The sequence below is a fragment of the Pieris brassicae genome, chromosome 10 (genome assembly GCF_905147105.1).
Source record: "Pieris brassicae chromosome 10, ilPieBrab1.1, whole genome shotgun sequence".
NCBI classification, from domain to species: domain Eukaryota; kingdom Metazoa; phylum Arthropoda; class Insecta; order Lepidoptera; family Pieridae; genus Pieris; species Pieris brassicae.
The window spans coordinates 18,969,074-18,996,422 of NC_059674.1; the positions used below are offsets into that span (position 1 = coordinate 18,969,074).

The following is a 27,349-nucleotide window of genomic DNA, read 5'->3' on the forward strand; positions in this document are numbered from 1 at the left end:
AGGGACTCTAGCTAATTTCGGTAACAATTACATGCTCATAACATGCCTAAATAAATTTAAAAAATATAAATCTTCACCAAAAGTTGTAGATACATATATTTAAATATTCGCATACACATTGCCAATGATTTTTAATGTGTATTCATATCAAAGTCCTCAAATGGATTCTTATTTGCGAACATTACTCGAGTGCTAACATCACTGAACTAATAAAATAATGATAGACTGCGAAATATCCTCGTCTCCCTTTCATCCTGCTATCACTTATAGTCCAATTTCAGTACGGGCATATAGCTCAGTGATCTTTTGATTATTTGATAAAGCAAAATTAAACCTACTTACAGATTATGGGGGTAAGTAGTTAGTTAGTATAGGATATAATTTTTTTTAATGGTTGTTTTGCATTGTTAGAGAGCGAAGCTTATGTTTTTAAAGTAATCTGCAAGCCAAGTTTCGTAACGTTTTTTTAAGCGCCACTAAAAAGTGGAAAAATAATTAAATGGTATCGTATAAAATCTCGTATTTTTGAATTATTTTGAAAATCACTTTTGCATAATGGATTTGGGATAGATAAAGTTTAAATAAGCGCAAATAGTTACGCGTCGGGTTGTCTCTCTCCCTAAAATATGGCGAGGGGGCCGATGGCTGGCCATGCGTCATACTCGTGAACGGGTGCTTCTTGTGGTGGTGGTGTGGACTGCTCGTACTTGAATTCGTATATGCCAGTTCTTATTCGTGTGTTAGTTTTTTTGACTATGTATTTGCGTGTCGTTACCACGAGAATGTAAGTGCGTGCTCCTGTTTCACTATGCCTAATGATAGAGGATCTTTGTCAACCTGAGACAAATCTTTGTTTTTATTTTATTTAATTATTATTTATTACTTAAGATGTCACGTGGAACATAGTGTAATGGTTGCAGCTCCTTACAAACGTTGTGTAAAACAAAAAAATCTTGGCGATTAAAAAGAGTGGCGGAGAGTTTATTGCCAGTTCTTATCTTCCGTTCTACGCTCTTGATTTGAGAACTGGCAGTAAATGTTAAATGAGAAGCATTTAATGTATATTTCTTTAATTTTTGACGTTCATAAGTGTACATTGTGTTACGTATATGAATAAATGATTTTTGACTCTAACCTAATGGGAATAGGTCAGTTAGCCTATTGGACAAGTGAGCGTTGTAGAAACAAAATATTTAACAGCTTTTAATTATTTTGTTTACGTTCTATAGATAAGATACAACTACATATTAACTAAGCTTTTTGGCTTTAACACGTTCTAGTTTTAAAAGGTGTCATGTCGCTTTACAATAAAACAAGACTAGGCTTTAAGTGCACTACAGAGGTCGTTATTAAATGTACAATGGAATGTTCTTATGCACCTTTCACTGTCTAGGATTGTAGGCGGGATAAGGCTAGCTTGCTTTGCTTGCATTTGCATTGCTCGGTGACACCTCAAATTCGATAAGGCTCAGCGTTCAAGGCTTTTAATGTTAGCTTATTGCGGAAGCGGACATTGCCATTCAGGAAGGTGTCGTAAAGTACCAATTAAAATGAATCCTATTCATTTTTCTAGAACTGCCCATGTGTCGCACCTACTAGGTACATTGCTGACGTCTTATTTTCCTGCTCTCGTGGACTCAGAGGTGATTCGCATCAATCTATTCTAGCCGGCACTGAGTGCCTTCTTAAAAAGCATTAGATTCTTCACTTTAAAATATCGGCTTACAGTCAACCATTTTTAATATGTTTATTAAAAGGGGAAGTTAGCAAATGTCAAGGGTAAACCTTATTTTGTCGTGAACTATTCGAGAGTCGCGTTAAAAATAAAAAAGTTTAATTACGTCAACTGTTCGGGTTTATACATAAACAAACTCTACGTTACCTTCACTTATGACGTGGCTTCATGAGCAGTGGACGCCGCGACTTCACTCGCAATCTGCTCCGCTGTGGAAGCTTCTTAACTTATAGACTTGCGTAAAACTAATCAATTTATGAACTACCCTTTTCTCTTGGATTTCCCCATTCAAGTTCCGATAGCTACATCTACCTACAATACATCCGTATATTGACAGCAGCCGGATCAGCGTGGGTTTTCACTAGAAGTGGCTGCAGTTTTATACCGTTCATTAAATGCGGGTATTCCTAAGTTGTAAACGAGGTTCTCGAAGAATGCGTTAATATTTATTTAATGATAAACATCTTGGAGAAACCACACATCTGAGAACATGTCAGGTAACAGAAATAACTTGCTGCCGAATGAAGACAAAATAATTAACTATATTTAATTATTATTAGTTATTGCATTTAGTTATTAGCAAGTAACTAGTCTGGCCACAAATACTGTTACATAAAACCTTTTTTTCAACTTCTTAATTATTTTGAATTTAGAACACGTATATTATGTTAATTTCATTTCATTTGTAACAGTAATTATGACTGGACTAGGTATATTGACTGGTAAACAAATTATATAAAACTAAGTTTGATCTTAATATAAGCTTAATAAAAAAGCTGCTTGTAATGATATCTTTTTTTTATAAATGTATAAACTTTGTGTAGGTACTAAAAAGATATATATGAAAATAGCATGGCAGTCAGATAATATGTCTGAGTTTGCGTTATATATATGAAGCAGATAGGAGAAGATTTTCCATCACCATATGAGTAAGTATTATATTTTTTGTATAAAGAATCAGAGTTTGAACCCACATTCTCCAGGTTAAGAGAGAGAGAGAGAGTGTTCACGAATAAGTGGCTTTGCATTTATTATATAAAAATGGAGATTCTCAATGGCGGAAAAATGACTTGAATAGGATTGGATAATTCAGAAAAGCAATGTATTGATACCCTCTGTTTTATCCTCGTGCGTCGCCCCTTAGTTCTGTTATTTTTTGTCTATTGTATGGGTAAATCAGATTAGTGTAACATGGCCTACATAAAGAAAAGTAATTAACTTCAAGCTATACTCCTATTACGTCATTGAAAGTTAAAGTATCGGAGATTTGTGGACGGATCAGTATACGGTATACGGATCAAACCATTTTACGTGTTAAAAATTTACGCGACTAATCACAAAATTGTAGTTCTCTATTAACAACTGTGTTACATGGTTTTCTACCCCATTCATTAATCTCATACGCCAGGATGTGGATGAAGGAAGTTGAATAACAAGAGTTTTTGAATCTCTAGGTCAAGGCAGGATCCCATCGGGTCAGGAAAACGGGCAAGAGGCTCATCTGATGTGAAGCGATACCGCCGCCCATGGACACTCACATTGCCAGAAGGCTCGCAAGTGCGTTGCCGGCCTTTCAAGAATTGGTACGCTCGTTTCTTGAGGGACCCTAAGTCGAATTGATTCGGAAATACTTCAGTGGGCAGCTGGTTCCACATAGTGGTGGTGCGCGGCAAAAACTGCCTTAGAAAACGCTCAGTTGTGGAACGACGGACGTTGAGGTGATACGGATGGTATTTTGTATTTTGCCTTGACGTCCGATAATGAAACTCAGCTGCGGGTATTAGACCGAACAACTCTTCTGAACACTCCCCATGGTAAATGCGGTAGAAGATGCAGAGGGATCAAGCCGCACGGAAAGTGATTGGTCGTCGACGATTCGAACCGCTCTTCGTTGAATACGGTCAAGTGGAAGGAGCTGGTACTGGGGAGCTCCTGCCCAGAGGTGAGAATAGTATTCCATGTGGGGCCGAATTTGCGGTTTGTAGAGTTGCGAGCGGAAGCCCAGAGTGAAGAACCGTCTCGCCATGCTGAGCACACCAAGCTTTTTGGAGGCTAATTTAGCCTTCCCTTCCAAATGACCGCGAAACTGGACTAAATTAATTATATAATCGGCCCATGTGGACGTAAATCGTAGTAAATCAAGTCAATCATAGTCCGCCTTCATGAAATCATAAACAGAAAGTTATTAAAATCGGTTCACAAAATGTTGAAGGTTAGGTGAGAACGTAAATATTAAAAATAGCAATAAGTACTTACTCGTGCCGAAACATTGATTTCTTTAATAAAGGTAGGTTGAAGTAATCAAACGTTTCGAGTATTGATCATTGAAAGCTTGTTTTGTCATAAATCTCAGGCTTTGTAGGGCAAAACTTAATGAATTTATCGTATTCAATGATTCTTGAAGCAAGCGTGGCATTCCACGTGATTCGATTGAGACAATTATTTGCATAATCACAATTACTTCATACAATATTACATTATTAGTTGCATATTAAATTAACATCCGTTTGTATTATAACTTGATTATCTTTGTATATAATATGATTTGCTTGTAGTACAATTAAAAATTAGAAATATTTTACAATATTTGGAGATCCCTCAGACCAACCAACCTCGTGAGGTTACTATTGAAGTTACGCGTTTGATGAAGATTGTATGTTTTATATTCATACAAACATATTTATAGAATTAAGGCTGCTTTATAAAACAACAGGTTAAATATCATTTACGTCGTGTATTTAAGGAAACAATTAAAGTTTATCAGTTTTATTTATAAATGTACAGTTATATTATTAAATGTCACTAAAAATAAACTACATAAATATACTGTAATTAAAATATATGCATAACACAACAACAACAAATTATACTTTTTTAACTTCTCTTGCAAATAAGAAACTTAGTTTTTATGTTAAAATTATTTTTGCAAAGATTAGTACTAATTTACTCAAAAGTTATAAGAGAAACAAAGATTTTTATTGTATTTGCTTGTTATGAGTAAAAATAAATGGTTAGGGTTACAAGTATCGTTCAATGCCGAATGTTTATTCTAAATGCAGACTAAATTTCAGGAATGTATTAACGGGTCTTCCATAATATTGAAATCAAAAGCACATCTATTGCTCATGCACATGTTCCTCTCTAGCCTGACGAATTCTTGAGGTTGTTGACATACACATTTCCTAAGAATGATCACATTCTATGATATATATTAATATATTTTACACAGAATGTCTACTGAGACACTTTGCGAATAAAACTGTCAAAACCTTAGCACATAACTAAGGTTATAGCATAATATTAAAAATCTCGGAACGATTTTAAAACTTCTATTATTATGTCCTAAGTATACAATTCACAGTTCTGTTTGAACTTACATTTAAATGTGCCCGATTAATCTGAATAAATAATTTTCCGTAAACATATGTTTTGCTAGTCGATATTAAATATAACCGTATATTAGAATGTTACAGTCATATCGAATAATCTGTCGATGACAGGTTGTCATAAAGCATGTAATTATGCCACTTACGTTTAGATATGTACTCATTAACCTCTTAATAATCTAACCTTCTGTTGTATTTATTAAACAGATTAACGTCAGTGGTTTTGCATAATTAAACTGTTCGTTTAGAGCCTGTGTTTAAAAAAAATGTGGCGCTCGTTCTAACGTCAGGTCTAACCACTTTGCATTATTTGATAATTAATTAATAAATGCAATATTGGACACTGGTATCTACGTAATCGGCCCCGAGCTTAAGAATCTTTCTGTGAAAATTTTTTTTTGTAAAAATAATTCGTAAAATTAATTGCTTATAATCTTTCACTTTTGGCGTAATGCCACTGATTATTCATTTATCAAAAACCTGTTATTTTTAATTTGCTATAGAGGAAATAATTTCGTGAATCGAAAAATAGCACAAAGGTCTACGGCTCGATATATAACTTCCAGTCATTTATATGAGGTATTATTAAAATATTTATTTATTACAGAAATACATACATTATCCGTACAGACTATGCCAATACGATAATGTCGAGAAACATTAAATAATTAAAATATAATAAAATACGTATATAATATGAAACACATAATATACACAATATCGCTACTGTGCATTTCCACTGCGAACATATAAATATGTCGATAGTGTCGGAAGCAGCATTCAGAAAGTGCAACGTCTTGGATAACGGGGATCTGTGCAACAGCCTGGTTCTTGGCCTTCGCGGTCTCACATATCCCATAGGTACCAAGAAACCCAGTTCTTGGAGTATTGTACAGTAATTAATTGTACCCCACTACCCCTAAGACAAATAATGTTGGGTACATTAAAGGATAATAGGGATAGAAGCCATATAGTCTTTTATAGAGGTATTGTGTAAATTTATTCTGTATGCGCTCCAACATAAGGCAGTATTTAGCTTCTTGCTGAGCCCAAACAGACGAGTTACACTCCAACATACTTCTAACCAGAGCGTTGTACAAACTCGAGATGGCTTTAATTAGTGAACGTTGTTGCCCGTCGAAGCACAAATCAATAATATAGCCACCGGTCTATATGCTTCCACAGAGTCTTTTCTATCGCTCTTGGGTATAGGAATCACTCTTGTGATTTTCCAGCAATCTGGAAAGTAACCGTGGTCTAGGCATAGATTGAACAAATAGGTAAGGGTCTCAGCCAGTATAGATCGGCAGTCCCTCATAATATATGCTGGTATGCCATCTGGGCCTGCTGAGCGCTTCGGCTTTAGACGGACATGAATTTATGAAACTTACAGGTTACAAATCTCAAAAAAAAAAGGTTAATTAAAATTTGCAAAAAACTAAAATAGCGACGTCCGCTGTTTATGTTATGTAATTTCTTTACTCTAAACGAGACTTCGACTTAGCGACGCGAGTTAACTTCACGAATACAATAACGAGCTAAAACTTATTATTTGACTTTTGTATATAACCTTACTTATTAGTATCAAAATTATCTTGTAGTTTAAATTACAATGATAAAATATACTTATGGAAAGCCGCTAAAAGGTTAGATTTGCCACGATTAATGTTATTAAATTGTATTCAAGGTTCGCGTATTTGCTGCAAGCTATTTGTTAAAGATAAGATAAAAAAGTTTTTAACATATTACGTTGTCGAAACTGTAATTAGCACTAGGAAATGTTAATTAACCTTTACTGTGTTAACAAAGAATAAAGTAATTGATGCTTTTGAACGGTTTTATTTCAGAAGTTAGTCGATCGAATTTCCTTTTAAACCTTGAAAAAAACGATATCTCTCAATAGGTCCTGTGTAATTTGATAAAAAATATTACTGTATCTATTTTAGCAATACTAATAGACAGACATACATAACATATAGGCCGGGAGATAGTGACACAAAATAGTTGGTCATTTGTACGAGTATGGCGGTTCTACAGTCTTATTACGAAATGAAAAAAAAATTATGGGCAGAGCGCTGCTACGGCGGTCGAAGCGCGTGGGCGTTAGTTGAACTCGTCGGATTAATTACGACTTTCAAACGATTTGTTCCACAAAAATTCTAGTATTTTCCGATAGTCCATAAAAGATAAGAGGCGGCAGTGTTATGCCATACTTCCAATAAGACCTCCGAAGAACCGCCACACTGGTACAAATGACAAACTATTTTGTGTCACTATCTCCCGGCCTAATACATTGTACTGTTGTATTATGTGTTGCTTACTTTGTTATCTTTTTCGTTAAAGGACAGTATTATTTAGAATATGACCTTTGCTGGCATCAAACCTATGTATATACATATAAGTAAGTATAGATTTTGTTATATACGTTATCGTTACAAACAAACCAAAAAAATAGACCATTTTTGTATTTGTCATCTGTTTAAAAATGTTAGATTTCCTTGGTTCAAAGCATTTGAATAAACGCCGTCATGAGGTCTTTGTTAAATGTAGGCGATTCAGAAAACTCGCTCGGCAAAACAAATATATTTCGATTCAAAACAAAAAATTAAATAAAATCAGACTAATTACACAAGCATTTTTTGTATATCTGGCAATCTAAATACATTATGAATAATATGCATAATGAACATTATTAAATATTTCGTATATAAATATTATATTTGAATTTGAGTAATCGCCAGTGACCTAGGAAATCAAATAATTAATAAGTCGGTTGTATTAGGCAGCTGAGGCTAACCTGGACACCTATTTAGACGTTCTAAAGCCAATTCTAGCTAAGGACAACGACATTTACTCTATGAAATCTTTTTGAGTTTACTCATTGTAATCGAACATTATTACAGAAAGTAGAAGCTGCATAGTAGATAATATTAGACGTCGTATTGTGATGACGATCTGCGTCCACGTGACACCAACATAGACCCAGGCAGCGGACCGCGAGCGTCAATTGCTCATCATGAATTTATATTTTATTTATTACCTGTCTTAAAGTATTGTAACGACTCTTCTGCTCTAATTGTAACATTTCATGTTCGTTTCATTCTCTATTGGACCAATTATGATACTTATTGACATGAAATTTACTTTATAGGCTTTGTACTACTAATTACTAACGACAGGCTAGCCATGATAGACGCAGTAGTTTCGTGGCACGTGTATTGCGTTGAATTTAAAGAATTATTTCAATAATTTATATACACGAGGGCAGTTTTTCATTTTGTTAATTAATAGTGAAAGCGGATTTAGCACGAGTCCAGGAAATATATGTAAACAAATTGATTTCAAAAAGCAAGGCCGGAGGTATTTTTAGCTTACCTTGTCGGTTATTTTTAAACATGGATGGAATAACATGGAATGCACGAGATTGTTAAAGGGTACTGGTCAGTAACATAACCAATACCTAAAGTTTATTCTCAAGTATTAAAACTCGGAACGTTTAGGTATTCTTCTTTGGCGTATTGTGAAAGTGTACGAGAGTAATTGAACCCTGTGGTCACTTTTCCTCCAGGTCCAAAGCATTTTCTATTAATATTCAGTACTATAGAAGTAGTAAAGTATAACTTCCACGGATTCTGACAAATAAAAGAATAAATTTACATTTAGATGGCACACTAATACTTTATATGGAAACGCTTAGCCTTGTCTGAAGAGTCGTCCAAGGGAAAATAAGTAATAATTTAAAGGCTTCTGTGAAAATGATTCACAAGACACTGACCAAGTGTTTCAATCACGAATAACGTTCAAAATATGCTATTTATTTAATATTGACTTCTAAACCAACTAGAGTATAGTGGTAAGGTAGGTAGGTAAGGTATGGTCGTATTATGGTACGAACGAATATAATCTACCTAAAGTTTATATTTCTTATTATTCCATTCGGAAAATTTTCATTATAAAGACCATTTTGTACGTTTTTTTGGTAGACTTGTGTAATTACACCAAGTAATATACTTAAATTATAAGAAATGCAACGCGCATCAATAGGAAATGTTTTAAATGTTCTCATAGAGTTGTATAGAGTAGAGTACCTACTACGTTACTTTCGTTGCGTACTCTATACGTATATTGTTAAAGTCATGCAGACATCGTCATTCAATTGTTCCCTTGAAATGTTCTTCTACATTTGCACAGCGTATGTATGTCTTTCTCGTAACCTTTTGATATTAATCATACATGCGGATACTGCAACAAAATATTGGTGAAAAAACTGCGCATATATTATGACGAGCACGGGCCTCCAACGAACACAAGAACGAAACTGCGGGAACCAGCTTGTAATGTTATAATATAAATTAATTGTTACTGAAAGCAATTCATATTCAAATAATGGAAAACTGTAATGTATACATTACGAGAATGTTGTCAATTACAAAAAGGCTTGTTAAATCGTGGCAATTTGGTTATTTTGTACGAACAATGCAATACAAGTCTGAGGGATGAGTGTAAATACAATAAACCACTTGCAGTGAAACGTCAATGATCTCGTTTCAATGCCTCGTTTGTTATTCTAATTAGGATTTCGATACGAAACTAATTAGTTTACAATGAGTAGCGTCCGTTTCGTCTATGATCATCGTAATGCATTTTCAAAGATACACTTTTAGAAAAATATGATTTAATGAATAAAGAATCGTTAAAATAAGGTCCTTCTCAGTAATTTCAAGGATTTTATAATAAAAGAGTTATATTTTAAGTCTCCCGGTGACCTCAGTGCTTTAAGGTTGTTTTTGACCTGCAATGTTTAATGGCCAAGTTCTCCTTAATAAGTAAGACTTTTTGGACATTTTAAAATCAAAAATAATTAGTCATATCGATTTCGTTAGATATCTAAAAATGCATTCTGAGTTGAATTTGTGCAGTTTTCATGCACAGACTAGAAATTTACAGAATAGAAATGTTGAAATACAAACTAAACGCAAACTCGTTTTGTTTTTTTTTATAGTTTGCAGCAGTCGTGGTTTTTTAGTGTTCTCCTCCACCACCTCCAACCAAATAAAAACATTGAATTTCAATCTGATTCTCCCAGTTTGGGGAGTGGCGGGTTCCACGTGTCTTGGTGGTGCAACAGATAATGAAAACTGAATATTGTACTCGTAATGGCGACCAATGCAAGTCTATTGAAGGCTTTGAGAGGTCAATAGTAATTCATGTTACTAAGCCAAATGCATTTAAGAGTTAAATTACGTATTAAAATGAAATATATGCAACATATTTTATACCATAAAGGTTTTAAGCTCTTAGTACGTACATCCACAATAACAACGAACTGATAACTTTAATCAAAGCAAAAATAATAAAGCCGAAATGTTTAATATTATTCAGGTAGTCTGACAAAAGGGACATAAACATATAAACTTACTTGACAGAACGAACAATGTCATTGTCTGTTTGGAACACCGTATATTTTTTCGTAAATATATTTCATTATGTCATTAGAATGCGCTTTGCTCAATATAATGCCTGCATAACGCATTTATGCTAATTGTTTGTACCAAATAACGCGTTGGCCTCAAAATTAATATTTTACATTTAAATTAGAAGTGCCTTGTGTTAATGATAAATTTAAAAATTATCTATAAAGCAATTTGAATTTATATCTTGTTATTGGGATATAGTTAACATATTAAACGATTTATTACAATATAATGGTAATTATTTATTTTATGACAAATTTATTTACATTTGAAACTTTCAATAAGATAAAAGTTGTTTAGAGTTGGAGTTGCAGTCCAGTGTGAAGCAACAGCTCATTCGGGCGGATATGAAAGGACTAGGCGAGGGGCGCGTGGAGTGCTGCAGCAGCTTTATATAAAAGAAGCGCGATTTCGCAACCATTCCAATTGCAAAACTCGCCGCGACCCGTCCAGGGAACGATTCTGAAATTGAAGTTTACGCGTGAATAGTGAAGTTGAAAATGGCCGTTACGAGTGCCAGAAACATTGTGGACTTGCAAGAAAAAGGGCATTTCGAACATGACAATGAACGGATTATCGAAAAGTATACGGTAAGCGTTTAAAGCGTATAAATACGTATTAAATATAAACGTACATTTGCAAAACATATTGCAAAACGTAGTACGGAGCCAATTTCCAAACCTATATTTTTATTAAGACATTGTGTTATTTCCTAATACACTAATTACCGTGAAGGAAGTTGCTATTTACGAAATAAAATGCAGGAAAACGGCAATTTTAAAAACATATCGCAATTGATAAGGTATGCAACTTTAGATCTAAACAAAAATGATACCCGCTGTTCTTATAAATAAAAAAATTACAGTTATTATTTATTTATTAGATTATTAGATATAGATTTTTAAATTTAATTTAAGTGGATTACTTATAGTTCCTTTTATGCAAAATTACTAATAAAACAAGTATATTTTAATAGCCAAGGTTTAAACAATACAGCATACATCCAATAATAAAGAAATATAATATAAACAAACAAATAATTTATGTTAGTTCAGAAGTATTTTAAAATAATTAATAATTGTTAAAAATTTATTGCTAGACTACAAATCTACGAAGTTATTAAGTAAATGTAACGTTAAAGCGATGTATATATTTAAAATTGTGTTTAGCATGTCGAGTGGTTAATCTTTTATTTTTCTATAATGTATTTCTTTCTGCATACGAATGCTCCTCTTGCAGCTTACCGCTTGACCGAAAGAGAATTTTCATAGTTGAATTTAAAACCAATTTTACAAAACAAATACAAAGTACCCTTGTTCTACTCTAGATTTTAAAACAGAATTATTAATTCTATAATCTCTGTAACCCAAATACCGCTATCATTTGTCTGGGAAGTAAATAACAGTCTAAACCTTGCCCTCAAATACATTACGCAGTAAATTATATAAATAAGCGTGCATTTATCGTTGTAACTTTCTATTTGCGCATATTGGCACGAGTGCACTTTTAATCTAATCACTTCATGTGTTCGTACTGAACCACATCTATCTGCACTCTATGATAATGGAATGGAAGACATCCTTTCTCTTATTTATGACTATTTATTAGTTTGCTTATTTCTTTAATTTACATATAAAATAAATTAAATAATTAAAGTAATGCAAATGCTTCAAAATCAATCAAAAGTCGTATGTCGTGAATAATAAAACATGTCAATCAATTAAATTACTATCAGGTCACCGATGTACAGCGGACTTAAATTAAATAAAACCAATATAAACATATAACTCACATGGCCTTAATTCCTGTTCATGGGCGACTGACGCTAAAATTGTTCCGATGAATTTGTACTACTTCGCTGTTTTAGTAGGAAAACGCCGGATTTTGTATTCATATGGCATAAGGCCATGATAAGACCTAAAGGACACGGCTATACTTAGGTCAATGCGATTTTATACGAGCCGAGACAGTACAGGTTCTTTTTACTAAGATAATAATTATAGGTATGACCTTTTTCCCGTGTTTTATGTTTTGTGTAATAAAAGTGCAATTACTCACTCATGAGTCTAAACGTGTGGCAGTTATCTGCCGATTCATTAATAAGCTATGGTACGATGTCGGACACGAAACAGATATCCGAGAAATATTATATGAACACACCTTAGAACAAAGTGTTCCTTAAAATAACAACTAGGTCAAGCTGTATTGTTGTACGTGAGATATTGAAGTAGCAACCGACGAGATAGCTCACGATTCACGATTCTGCATCGCTGATTCTTTATCGAACACAATGCATAATACCTAGCACGAGGAGATAGCTCTTTCTTCGAACTAATGTTAAAGAACTTCCTAGGTTGCAAATATGGAGAGTATTTTATAATTATTTGGATTAAACACAATATCATCATTAACGGTGTATTGGTTATAAATGCACATACGAAACGTAAGGTTCTTTCGTTCGTTCGTTCGTTCTTTTACATTGGTAAACATAAACGGTTACCGTTAAGTAAAACAATACGAATATGACACGAAAACATAAGTTTTTTATCAGTTTGAATCTTTAATCGTATTATTAACATTATAACCGAAAACGTTTTGAAACGTGCATGTTTTACTAAAGCTATAATAAAATGACAGCATCAGGAGCGAATAAACATAATTTAAATACAACGTGAAGAGCTACGAGTATCACTTCCGTAGCTTGAGCTGAAGTGCTACGCTACAGTGCTATCGCCCACATGTGTGGAAATATAGAATTTGAAACTTTTACACTATAAAACTAATTATTATATTCATTATGTTAGTCATGTCACTACAATTTATAGAAAAATATTCTTAAGTTGTTGCAAATATATGTCAAACACGATTGGTGTTAAAAGTTGATAACATTCATGTATCTTAAACTGGTGTAATGGAAGAAGTTTCAACTTCGTTCTCATAATATATGTGATTAATTTTCGAATATTGTTTTAAAATAAGTGTTATTGCTTGCTGGCAGTTGCTGTCTTGTGATTGTTTTTTAGTCTTTTGCACTTGCTGCCTTGTGGTGCTGTTAAGCCTGAAGGAAGGGAAATGTGTCACTTGCGCACTGGACTGCGGTCAGTTCGGTATTGTAATTTAATCCAAATAAAGAGTGGACCGTATCTCCCTCCTTTCTGGTATCTTTTATCCATGTTTGCCATATTCATTTAGTTCACCGAGAATTGAATACGCTGGCTTTTATTCTTGGCCTCCACCCTCTGTTTTCTTTGCCTACGATACAAAGTGATACCTGTATATTATATGCCACAATAAACATATTGTATTTTTATTTTAATAACCGTTGCTTTGTATTCATTTACCAGATAATCATTTTATTAATTTGTTACTGTGAGACTAGACGGCCGTGACTGGGACAATGTTGGGTCTTGGCGTTTGCCTCCTGCAACCTAGATTAATCGAGTAATTGTTAACATTTTTAATTTATTCCAACAACATTTTATTTATTAATAAAGCAACAAGTTTACTGATATTTTAACGCACTCGCTTATCTAAAAATATGCACATAAAACCAGCCCGATAGCACGTTCACTGTATGTCTTGTTCACGTATAAAGAATACGTTCACAAGGTATTGAGGTAAGTCTTTTTTACGAAGCTACCAGATTTTTATTGCCTTAACAACTGAAAATGTCAGTTAATTTAGATGATTGGCTCATGTGAACGTTTATGATGAATAAAGCCATGTTTTAGTATTTTTTTATTTTGTTAATATATAAGACGACGCGCGGTCGGCTGAAGAGGCATTTTAAAAAAAAACCGCTATTTCCTTTATGCTTCATTTTATTCGACATAACAATTAGTAGAACAACTTGTAAACTCTCATATTCCGCGAGGTATATTATTCTAAACACTACTAGTAGGTACTTGTATTAAGAGTTCATAATTTGTGCCTTATGCCAAGAAACCACTTCGTGATCTGCTTGATTCACAATCACAGGTGACACAATAATAGTTACGTAATTTATTGTTCAATATTAACGTAAATGATTTCAAACAGATTGATTGCGGTTTTATTATTGTTATTTTCTTGTTAAGTACAAAATAATCGATCTCATAATAATATTTTAATATCCTCAGACATGAATAATTCATATTTTAAAAATTACCTAAATGCTATTATATAGAAATAAATGCTTATTATTGTTACAGATACCATTTTAACCTTGGTAGCCAATGTTGATTTAATTAAAATCAAAATCTCACGAATGTAGAGAAATCGTTAGAGAACGAATCGTAGACATTGAGTACTTAACGAATAAGTGAAGGCACGGAATCGAAAGGCGATCATCGAACTTAGTCCTTGGTAATGATCGTGAGCGAGGTCTCGCACTTTGGTGCGACAGGCGCACGAGTGTTGCAACCACTGCACATTTTCGCATTGAAAGGGCCGATTACTGTTAAATAAATCATAACACAATATGTAAATAAGATAACAAAGGGTTGAGTGAACTTTATTATTATATAATTAAGCGTTAATTGTTACGATATGTAACTTAAATGTAATTTTTTTAAAAGCTTATTGTTTAAGTTTTAAAGACTAAAATATGGTCTTAATGGTCATACACGATCAATAAGATTCGAGATTAGTTCCGGAACTCGCTACCGGGATCGTGAGATATGGTCTCGCGACTTCCGTCTCAAGAAGCGAAGTGAAATATTTAGAAGCCTTTTTAAGCCGAGAACTGTTATAGGTCTTATCTACAATAATATCTTCTGTCCTGTAAATGAAAACGTAATATTAAAAGCGAAATTAATGTCAACAAAAAAAATCGAAACAACAAAAGTTTGAGTAAAATTTCGGGGTCAAGGACGCGCGATCGTCGACAAAAAGCGACGAAGAAAAAATTAACGGGTTTATGAGCATAACAGTTTTTGTGCACTTCCCGATTTTAAATATCAAATTAACTACAGAACTTGTACCCGGAAGGTTCTTATAGCATGTTGAGAAAAAATAAATGGGTAGTTTACGTGTCTTATTATTATGTTAATAGAAACGGTAACGTCAACTATAATTACCGTATATGTAGGTATGTTGCTATGTTGTTACCTTGTTTATTTTATTAATAGTTAGCGCAGCCTAAAAAGGTATAGAATCGTTTATTTCAATCACAGCGCTGAATTTGATCGTACTTACTTCATTTATGTATAATATAATAATTATATCATTAATATAATTAAGTACCACCACCACCACCACCACCACTTTACATCCTTTTACGATTAATAATCTATAAATTAATCGAAATTATATTTATTACGCAAATATCCTTTTGTCATTTCGTTATTCTTGATTAGAATGTTATTCCATTCAGATTTTTATTATTAGAGACAGTATATTTTATTATGATTCCTAGAAGCTTTGAAAAAGCTTACTACTCCACTGTGAGAAGTAATTATGTAGTTATTGTTTCGTGGGAAATATAAATTGGTAACTATTAAGTTATGTATAAAATGCTGACGCTTGACACAACTTGACAATCAAAGCAATTACATGGAATTATATCTAAATAATGACATTAGGTACTTGTGCTCCCGACAGTTCAGAATATATTATGTACTTACCTGTGTTTATACGATTATATGATAATGATTTGTTTCGCACAAAGCTACTTATTTTAAACAAGGGACTTACGCATGACATCGCTTAATTATTACTGCTTAGGATTAGTATAATAAAGACCGCGATATTTAATTGAGTCCAAAGCATGACTCGACGGCTTAGTATTGACCGATATCAGGTTACAGGGAATGACGTGATCCCGTTGTATCGTCGCAATGTCTTCGTACCTTCAGTTTTATTTAGATCGGACCATTCTATGGTTCCATGATGATTCGTATGTGCTTAAAGGGATTTATCTCTTTTTTTCAAGTAAGTCAATCTGAACGTCATTGTTGTCGTCGACTTCAATGTAAGGTTGGCCCTCAACTTAATCTGTGCATATATTATCACTACACAGAAATTCTACACATACTTATGCTTATGAACTTGTAGTACAAAGCAACATGTCGTTTTACTTTTCAGTTGGCAGATAAATTGCCGTCACAGCTCAAAGAGCTCAACCTCCGGCCCCGAAACATCTCCAAGCCCGCTTACAGTCTTCGAAAGCTCACCACCAGTGATAAAGAACCGGTTATCGAATTCCTCCGAAAGTAAGAATTTATTAACCGAACCTAGTTAGCACAATTTAATGAGATAAATCTAGATGTAGACCGCCCTAATATTACGCAACCATCGCATTAGTGGTATTAATTGTAAGGATATGTACCACAAAGAATGGTTCGGACGCAACACACTTGTGGTGACAAACTTCTACTAGAATAATAAGTCCTGATATTATTTCTTACCATGAATAAAGGCACACAATATTATCAGCCGTAAGGATTTGGAGAAATTCTATTAGTTTGGGAACAAAGAGAGGTTAGACTGATATTAGCTACTTTGCCTCGCGATAGTTCTCAAAAACCCAGTAAACACTCACTCAAAATTCTAAATAGTGGACGTAATTATTGTCAATTATAATTACATGGTATTTTATTTTTCTTCTACCAATGTATGTGTCGAGTGTTGTAAGCTTCTGTAAATAAATACTTTAATAATTAAATATTGCAGATTTTTCTTTCGAGATGAGCCCTTAAACCTCACAATTAACCTCCTGGAAACCCCGGAGTCCCGGTGCTTTGAGCTGGAGGATTACGCAGCCAGTACTCTTCAAGACGGCGTCTCCGTTGCTGTCGTGGATGACCAGGGCAATTTTGTAGGAATGGTGATTAATGGCATTGCCAGGAGAGAGGTAAGATCCACCGATATAATAATGCAAAGTTAAAACTAAAAATGTGGGGATTTTGTCCATAAAGTTAGTTACACGTGCGAGTCGACACGTATAACCATGCCTTTCAGTAATTTTACGATCTAGAATGTATTTCCGGTCAGGTGTTGATTATTGAAGTTCGCGCATTGAATTGTTAATGGCTAGCGTTTTAACTGAACGTGCTAAGTGAAATATAAATTATAAATTAGTTTCATGCGGAAAACATGAAACAGCAGAGCAGATCAGCCGTGACCGATGCAAATGATATATTTATTTAATATCAGTAATATACTATAAATGTAGGTATTGTTATGGGTTTTTAACATTAAATAAAACAAATTAGCACATATTAGGATATTTATAAAAGGAACTTCAAACAATTAAACTAGAAAAATACAAAACTAAAATATATTAAACTAAATCTTATAATTAACTTAACTAAATAAATGTGGACGTCAGGAGGATTTTGGTTTATCATACCAAACCTATTATTTACCACATAAACAAATTTGTTAATTTATCATTCAATAATGAACATCTAATTTGAGGGCGTTTCCCAAAGCTAATAAGGAAGAAAACATTTCAAACCAAATCTTAAATAATAATTAGAAAAAACATACAAGGGGTATATATATAGTAACACAGTTATTTTCTAAATAATTCAAAATTATACATCACACCATTTACAAATTATGTCTTAAAAGTCTTAAACTTTATGTCGAAAACACGACAATCACCGCCCGTGTCTCTCGTTTTCTCCCTACCCTCATCCTATTATAGTATGTAATAAATTAATACATAAAAAGTGACACTTTCATTTAAACCATGCCCCGCAAAGCCTTATGTGAAATCTTGAATCTTGTCGTTAGACGCACTTTTACGCATAATTTGAAATAGAAAATAGAATTTGGAATCGCTTCAAATGATGTACACAGTTAAAGTGATGCTGTTTTAAACGAGAAGCGATTTGCTAAATGGGATCACATCAGACCTTTATAAAGTTTGTTCATTCCTATTTCCGATGACAGAAAACTTTTTGTTTATCAAAGAAATTTTTGCTCCTGATCCTCCTTTTATTTATTTATATATAATGTAAATTTTATGGAAAACATTACGAGTTAAAGTATCAGAATTCGTAAGTCTTATGTTCGTTTCCCCTTAGGCCTGTATCACCCGACTACCAGTGCAAGGTAGTGGCAACCGCAATCCATTATAAAACCATAAAACTTTAAGGTCCGCCTTTCACTTGTATTTTTGCTTGTTACCAGTCTGAGTGTTAAGGGTCCTATTTATAGTAGTGAAACAGATTTATATATAGAAACCCGCTTAATAAGTTACATTGTTGATTGGTTTAAACATTCAACTCTTTGCTTGTAAATACGACATGAGGCCTAGCTTCTTCATTTTCCAATCACGTCGACCTGATCTAAAAGTGATTCTTGTAACAACATACAATTGTAAGAAGTTTTCGAACAACTTTACTTCGTTAACTAAGGTGTCACTGAAGAAGGGAATATTTTTAACCTCGTCCCGTTAAGCTTGTCTTCATCGTTACCACCAAACATTAGAGGTTTGCCTTTTTGTTTGTCTGGCCGATAACCTTTTATTCAGAAATAAATAAAGCATTACATTCAGAATGTAATAGCTCAACATCCGTTCTGACTTTTCGCACTTACGACAACATCAATTTTTCCTCTGCATGAAATTTTATCAGATTTATTAAAATATTAAAAAGTAAACTCTATGTATTACTTTAAAAAAAATATTATTAGCTGTCATAATTGAAATTTTCATTGATGCTCCGATCCCAGCCTTAGGCTTTACACCAATACATGGCACAATGTTATAACGCCAACATACTTTCTCGAGAATTGGGGTATCCAACACTAAGAGAATTTTTCAATTAGAGCCTTCAACCATGCAATCATGGCAAGCCAATCTTATTTAAGGTTTATGAGCCAAGTTTTTTTTCAGGAAGTCGACTACACTGACAAATCAGACGAATGCCCTCACCCAAAATTCAAGAAGATTTTGAAATTATTGAGTTATTTAGACCGCGAAGCAGCAATTTGGGAAAAGCTACCTCCTACCTGCAACACAGTGCTGGAGATCAGGATAGCATCCACGCACAGTGACTGGAGAGGACGAGGTCTCATGAGAGTGCTTTGTGAGGAATCAGAGTGAGTTTTTAGCTTAATGTTAGTTGAACAAAAATACAATTAATAGTGGTTATATATATATATCTATAGGTCTTAATCAGAATATGCATTGTTTGCACGGTTTAGTTTAAGCTATGACAGAAGATCGTACCCATATATAAGATAAATGTCATTGGGTAATTTATTCGCAGCAACAATGACAGACTAGGAAATAATTAAACAAAGTTACCTAAGTCACTTGTATGACAAAAAACTGATTGCCTTCAAAAACATTAAATGCAAAAAATGCATGACCAATTGAAATCTAAATTGATTGAAAATAATCCGATAATTCACTTCTACGATAGCGCACTTTGTTTTAAAAAATATTTATTCAGATGGTTTCTGCACAATTGAAATACGTTTATATGACTTGTAATTTTGATACAAAGATGGTTTAATAGTTATCGGGTAACATCCGAGAGCTCTCCAAACACCTGTAAGCATTATGACAATAATATGATAGATATTAAAGATCCATACGCACATCTAGGCCTGATTCCTAATAACTGTTCATAAAAACTACTTTACAAAATGGCTTCCAGTTACAACCTTAGTACGTAATAAACGTGTGCATGTAAAAATGTGCAGCAGGTATTCAGAACAATACCATATAAATTATAATCACATTATCATAAAGTACTGGATACCTTTATTTTTTTGTTCTCAGGGAAGTGAGACAGGCTTTAATAAAACTTAATCGTTGAATAATTATTGGTCGTATTGCGTTCTAATGTCGTGCGGTAGCCGTAACCTATCGAGTGAGAATTACGATTTGTACATTTTCAGAATAACAGCGACATTACGCTAGATTCGTCATTGATACTTATTATCGGTTGACACAAAATTGAAAGGACGCGACTTCGACTCCTTATGGCCATATTATATCGCTAATCTGTTATTTGTCTTTAGTCATAGATCAGTTTCTATTGAATAAATAAAATGCAATGTTATGTATGACATGTTTATTACCGTGCCAGATAATTGCTGCGAATGAGAAGCTGTACGTTGTTATGGTGACGGGAACGACCACTAGCTGTATTAGCATTACCATTAGCATTATTATACAATGCATTGTTGCTCGCTGACTCGTTTTCTGAGTTTCTGTCATCCTTTTGTTATCGGAAAACTTGTTATCCGTAGCCGAATATTCAAATTTAAAACTACTTGCCAATTTTATGTGGATATTAAGCCTCTGCTTGTACTGTGATCAAAAACATTACTTATTAAATATTTGTTATTAGTCTGTTGCATGCAAGCGTTAATCGTTATGATACGAATTATATCTTCCCAACAATTCAGTAATGATCCTCAGGAATGATAAACCTTGATCATCGTGATCGTGGTAGTGAGACATTATTCACCCATACACAGTAATATATTCAAATTCACCAGCTTTTTTCCATAAAAAGGACCCGAGAAGTCATTACATCTCAATCACGAGTCGTAGTCAAGTTTAGGCCAAGGTACGCTGCGCAGATGGCCGCTGGACACTTAATTCATTAACGACCATTTTGGGTCAAGTTTATGAATCTATTTTTATGGTAATAATGGATCTATTGCATCGATTTAATTAACCGAGTTACTTTTTCAAATTTTAATAAAACAGAGGGTCAATATTATTATGATAAATAAATGGAATACAATCTTTACTAATATTAGAAAACTGGAGAGTTATTTAAGGTTCAGTGACTTAATAATATTTTTTGTATCATTATTAATACGTTTGATTAGTCCTTAAATAATACATTATCTATAACAAGTATAAAAATTTGAACAACATTGTTCTTGACGTCATAATATGATTTTATTGAATACCTTTTAGATCTGGACATCAGATTTCTGTATCAATTTTAGGTAGGTATCAGACTACTTTGCCTATCAGATGCCGTCGATTTTCGGTTCTTGCCGGTCAAAGGCAATCTGGTTTCCTTACGATTTTTTCCTTCATCGTATGAGCGAGTGTTCAATGAGCACATAGACAGAAACTCAAATTATGAATTCCTATCATCATTCTTATTCACCAAAGTTAATAAGGATGGCGCTTTGATTAAATAAATTACCAAATAACTAGAGATTTGAAGTGGATTCAAGCATTACTTATATTTAAAGCGCAATAAAAATTAATAACATGAAAACGTATTACGATTTAAAATAAAGTGTTCGTTTTACTGTTACAGACGTATTGCTAAGGAAATAGGTGTAGGCGCCTTACGTATGGACACCACTTCTGCCTTCTCTGCCGCAGCAGCCGAGAGGCTTAACTACAAGAGTGCCTTTAGTGTTTTGTACTCGGAAATTCCTTATGCGCCTCAACCAGAGCCACCACACAGCGAGGCGAGAGTCTACCTTAAACAAATCTAAATGTTTCTCCAAACCTAAGATCTAATAGTAAGCAATTCGAATTTTTGCTTCTTTTCCTACTGTACCTTTCCCTTATTGTACCTTTATTGTAGAGAGCCGTGCAAATAATAGTTTTTTAACCTAATTTTAAATTAATTATAAATACCATTGCGATGAAAAGGATCCGGCAATCCGACTCTTTCTTAGTTTGAAAATGTATATTTTATTTAATAGTATTAATGTAAAATAAATTTAAGCAAGTGTATTTTAATTATAATTTTTCTGTGGTTTTATATAATAGTCTTTCGTTAAAATGCCCGCCGCGGAAACTTACTCTCTGAAGTCAGGGATTGATATTTTTGTTCTGCGTTAAAAATAATACGAAACGTAAAGAAATGTAAATACCAAGTATTATTTAAATAATAAAATCTAACACATAATTTGGTAAATTTTTATTTCTATCCTGTACACTCTGAATCTCTTCAAAGACCACAAAGTACATACTAAGATGATGCGATGTATCGAGAGTTAATACATGTAATGTATGTATATTACAAGGGAGTGCAAAGTTCTTGTGTGTTTTATGTGGTATAAAATCTGGTGTTATGATACTTACGGAATGAGTTTTGGAAGAAGGGCAATTAGAACAAATAATGTAATTACCTAATTACCTCCTTACAATTAAGAACGTTAATATTAAATTAAGAAAACAAGATTAATATATTTTTTTAACTTCGTTAACATGTTCATGTTATAATATAATTAAGTTAATAATAAAAACAAAATAAAATTATGTGGAGAGGATATGTAAAACCTCTTAGGGGTATTTTATACATAAAGATTGGGCGTTACCACCTGACCTTTGGTTGGAGTTTTCTGCTTCATCTTCTGAGATGCACGACGTCCTGTAACGGCGAGACTCCACATAGTAGATCGTGAGGACGTATCTTAAGAATTGTCGAATAAAATGCGTTGAGTATCTCCATTAATGAATTTACATCGGAAATGTTCCGTAAAGAATATATATTATGCAATTAAAATCAATATGCTGACAAACAAATTGACAGAGAGCCAAGAAAATTGGTTTGATGTGTTTCGACGAATCTTTGACAACTTTATTTTGTTGATCCAGTTGATGCTGGAGATGTTCTATGTAGTCAAGTGGAGATGAGTAGTAGAGCAGGCGCTCAGTTGGTAAATTAAGAGCTTGTTCGAATTGTCTTCTTTGATCGGTTGTTATTTTTCGGTATGGGGTGCGAAAGTATTTATTTATAAACAATTCGTTGCACATAATATAAAAATTGAACATAATTAAATTACAAGGAGGGCAACTGGCAGCCTTATCGATTTCGAGCTATATCTCTCTTTAAATATATAAGGAGGTCGTCAATGTAAGAAAACACTATATCATTGAGATTTCAAAAATGACTGAAATATGAGCCGTTGAAGAGGAAGATACCGTCTGCCGCGTCTATATCTATATCAACGGCATTTACTCCAAAACTAGGAAATGGATTAAAAGAATAATATACACCACTACATAGAGTGATAAATGACAAATTTAAAAATATACAAATCATGAAGATTGTTCAATTATTGACTGTAATATTAGCCGTTGAAAAGCAAGAAACCGTCTCCCGCGTCTGTATCTATGTCAATTTCTCAAAAACTAGCCACAGGATTTTTTAGACCACTAGATAGAGAGATAAATAGCAAATCTAAAAATATATGAATCAAGTGGATTGGTCAATATTTGACTGAAATATGAGCATTTATATCTATTTAGGTTAGGTTAGGTTTTTTTTTAATTGTATAGTGGGCCTACCTCCCCGGCGACTTACGCCCCGGGGCCTAAGGGAAGCTAAGGAAGCTAAGCTAAATAATTTTTTCAGTAACTTTTTATTTATTAGATTTGTACACATGTTTGAATGGGACATGGGTGTGGTGGCTGAGGGTTAATTTTGCTAATTGATACAATGATTTTTCCTCAACCACCTCGGTAGAGTCCGCGTCTTAAAACTAATAATTATATAATGTTAAAAATTTTATGTTATTTATAAAAGAGTAAAAGGTAAAATATAGAGTATACTTTTAATACAATGCTAAGGTATCATCTTATCAATTAAATTAAATACAGACTTTCTTAAAGATAAAAGAACATAAAAGAAAATAAACTAGAATAATTAAATAAAACAATGTTGTTATGTGTATGTGGTTACATAGTCATTACAATTATTGAAGTAAAATACAAGTTATACAAAATTAGGTTATGCACCCTGCATTGCGGGTTAATGTACTCCTTGAGAGAGTCAATAATTTTAGTTACAATTTTTAGTAGAGATTTTGTAGTTTTTATGCTGTTGTTTATGAGGGAGGATTGTGCGATTTTCTGTTTTTCTAAATGTCTAAAATGTGTGTACCTGAGATGTTCGTATCGTGGGCATTCCTCTATGAGGTCCTGTAGTGTTTATGTGATGTTTGTGTCGCATGGATATGTGTCATTGTCTGTAATGTGTAATGTGTCGCTTGTAGCGCGGCCATTGAATCGGAGTTTATAGTGTACGTATGTATGTTTTTGTATTGTTCTTTGAGTGAGTGCACGATGGTCCAGTCGATGGCTCTCTTTATCAGCCAACCAACCAACAGCCAACAACAGCAACCAGTTCGGCTTGGAACACCGTGCATGTTGGGTGAAGTTTCCGCTTCCATTTGTGTATTATTTGAGTGTTGTTTGGGGAGTAAGTAACGTACGCGGCTCCTGTTTGCCCCGTTTCTTGCTTACTCCCGTCTGTGTAAATGTTGATTGTGTGACTGATGTGTGTTTGCCGATATTGTTTTTGTATGTGCTGTACTTGATGAGTGGTCTGGAAGCGGGGTGTAAGAGTTCGGTGAATGATGTTGGTCGTTCAACTGGGATGTCATCCGGTATATGCTTACTCACACCTCCGATGCGCGCCCCCTGGATCTCGCGGGCTTCAAGGACCTTGAGGTCCAGTGGGACGAATCCCGCGAGGGCGACGGCGGCGTTGGTTGATACGTTTTTGAACGCTCTGGTGGCTCTTAACGCGAACCCACGTTGTGTTTTTATGAGTAGTTTTTTGTTGTATGTTTTGGTCGCGGCGTGTCCCCAGATCGAGGCACCGTATGTGATTATAGGTTCGATAACCATTTTGTATATTAGTCTGACGTTTTCGGGGTGTGGTCCCCATGTAGGTCGTGTAAAGAGGGTGAGTTTATTGAAAATGTGTGTCGCTTTTGTGGTGATGTGGTCTATGTGCTGTTTGTAGGTTAACTTGTTATCTAGGATTATGCCCAGATATTTGATTTTGTGTGTGAATGTAAGTGGAGTGTTATTGAAAGTGATTGTGCAGTGACAAGAAAAATATAGTCATCACCGGTGATATAAATATAAATCTAATTTACAATGTCGACAACAGTTACCTAAATAACAGACTAAACTATCTTAGTATGCTATCAATATATGGCTTAATGCCGGGACATCTCTTCCCAACTAGAAATAATAACTGTCTTGACCATGTTATGATAAAACAACAAAATAAAAAATTTCAGGCAAAAGTAGCTGTATTGAATACATCAATTACAGATCATCTCATGGTTTTTTTAAGCTTACAGAAATTAAAAATGCATAACGCAGTAGAGGTTAAAAAACTTAAAACCTATACAGATTTTGATAAAGCGGTAATAACATTATCTCATAAAAATCTGAATAATCTCTTACTTTGCGAGGATCCAAATGAAGTCGTTGATAAATTAATAAATAAGATTAAAAAATCCTTAGAAGAAAATACAATAATCACGAAGGTATCTAAAAAACATCAGATATTAAAGCCGTGGATAACTGCCGGTATCTTGCGGTGCATAAGAAACAGAAATAAAATGCAAAAGCGTTTAAAAAATAATGAATACGACGAAGTTCTATCAATTACTTATAAAAGGTATAGAAATTTTTGTAATAACTTAATAAAAAAACTAAAACGAAAATATGAAAGAACACAATTAAATAATTCAGTTAACGACCCAAAACAGTTGTGGAAAAATATTAAAAAGATTACATATATGAGTCAAACAAAAGATAATAATGACGAACTATTAAATCTTAAGGCTACGCCTACAGAGTCTGTAAATGAAGTTAATAATTATTTCACAAATCTTGGCCCTCTACTGGCTCAGGAAATTCAACAAAGCTCGTCACACTCCTCCACATCAGCACTAGCCCCTATATCCAGCTTGCATTCGTTTGTTCTATTTAGTACCGACCATCTAGAGGTTGATCACATAATCAAAAACTTAAAATCAGATAGCGCACCGGGGTGGGATAATATTCCCACACGATTTCTAAAACTCGCTAGAGGTCTTTTAGTACCTTGTTTATGTCATCTGGTCAACCTATGTTTTCAAAAAGGGATATTTCCGACAAAACTTAAGCAAGCTATTATTGTACCGGTACTTAAATCAGGCGATAAAGACAAAGTCAATAACTACAGGCCAATTTCCATTCTTCCAGCCATCTCTAAGGTCTTAGAAAAACTACTAAACATTAGATTACTAAACTACCTTAATAAATTTAATATTCTATCCAGCGCACAATATGGATTCAGGCAAGGAAAATCAACTGAAGATGCCATATCTCAATTAACGTCTCTAATAGTATCAAACCTAGATAAGGGAAAGAAATGCCTTGGTGCATTTCTAGATTTAAGAAAGGCCTTCGATACAGTCTGTATCTCCTCACTTTTACATAAAATGGAGCATATAGGCATTAGAGATACACCCTTAAAGCTATTTTGTGATTACCTTTCAAGGCGAACACAGAGAGTGAAAGTAGGAGATTACGTAAGTGATGAATTGGAAATCACCTATGGGGTTCCGCAAGGAAGCATATTAGGTCCAACACTATTTTTAATATATATTAATGCATTAAGCAATCTAAAACTTGATCACGGGCAAATATTTTCCTATGCGGATGATACGGCTGTACTTTTCACAGGGCTTAACTGGGCAGAGGTAAAAATATCAGCGGAAGTTGGACTGACAACTATTGCTAAGTGGCTTGATTTTAACCTTTTGTCTCTCAATAAAGAGAAAACTAACTATGTATGTTTCAGAATTTCTGATCGAACTCAACCACCTAATGATTTTAAAATTAAAATACATCACTGCGATATGCAAAGAGACAGTAACTGTCCGTGTCTTCCAATAGCAAAAGTTAGCTCTATCAAATATTTGGGCATTCATATAGACGAGCGACTATCATGGTATCCCCATATAGAGTCCATGACTGGTAGATTAAGGAAACTAACATATATTTTTAAAATTTTGCGACACATTACATCGGATATAAT

General features: G+C 33.8%; 1 protein-coding gene across 2 annotated transcripts; it reads left to right on the plus strand.

The window, feature by feature from the left end:
- Positions 1-269: 269 nt before the first annotated feature.
- Positions 270-22,426, plus strand: LOC123715483 (arylalkylamine N-acetyltransferase 1). 2 transcript variants are annotated; one of them, XM_045670506.1, is made up of 5 exons: positions 270-353; positions 16,659-16,786; positions 17,247-17,427; positions 19,420-19,625; positions 21,824-22,426. In XM_045670506.1, exons 1-5 carry the CDS (start codon positions 348-350, stop codon positions 22,005-22,007), a joined length of 705 nt encoding a protein of 234 aa, XP_045526462.1. In that variant the 5' UTR covers positions 270-347; the 3' UTR covers positions 22,008-22,426. The 2 variants fall into 2 exon arrangements, with proteins under 2 accessions (XP_045526462.1, XP_045526461.1); XM_045670505.1 differs by lacking the exon at positions 270-353 and adding an exon at positions 10,932-11,185.
- Positions 22,427-27,349: the final 4,923 nt, after the last annotated feature.

Excerpts from the sequence above, each read along its gene's own strand:
- LOC123715483 (XM_045670505.1), top strand. The coding sequence starts at position 11,096 with ATGGCCGTTACGAGTGCCAGAAACATTGTGGACTTGCAAGAAAAAGGG. Across the intron at positions 16,787-17,246 it reads GTTATCGAATTCCTCCGAAA|ATTTTTCTTTCGAGATGAGC; the intron begins GTAAGAATTTAT and ends TAAATATTGCAG. Across the intron at positions 17,428-19,419 it reads ATGGCATTGCCAGGAGAGAG|GAAGTCGACTACACTGACAA; the intron begins GTAAGATCCACC and ends GTTTTTTTTCAG.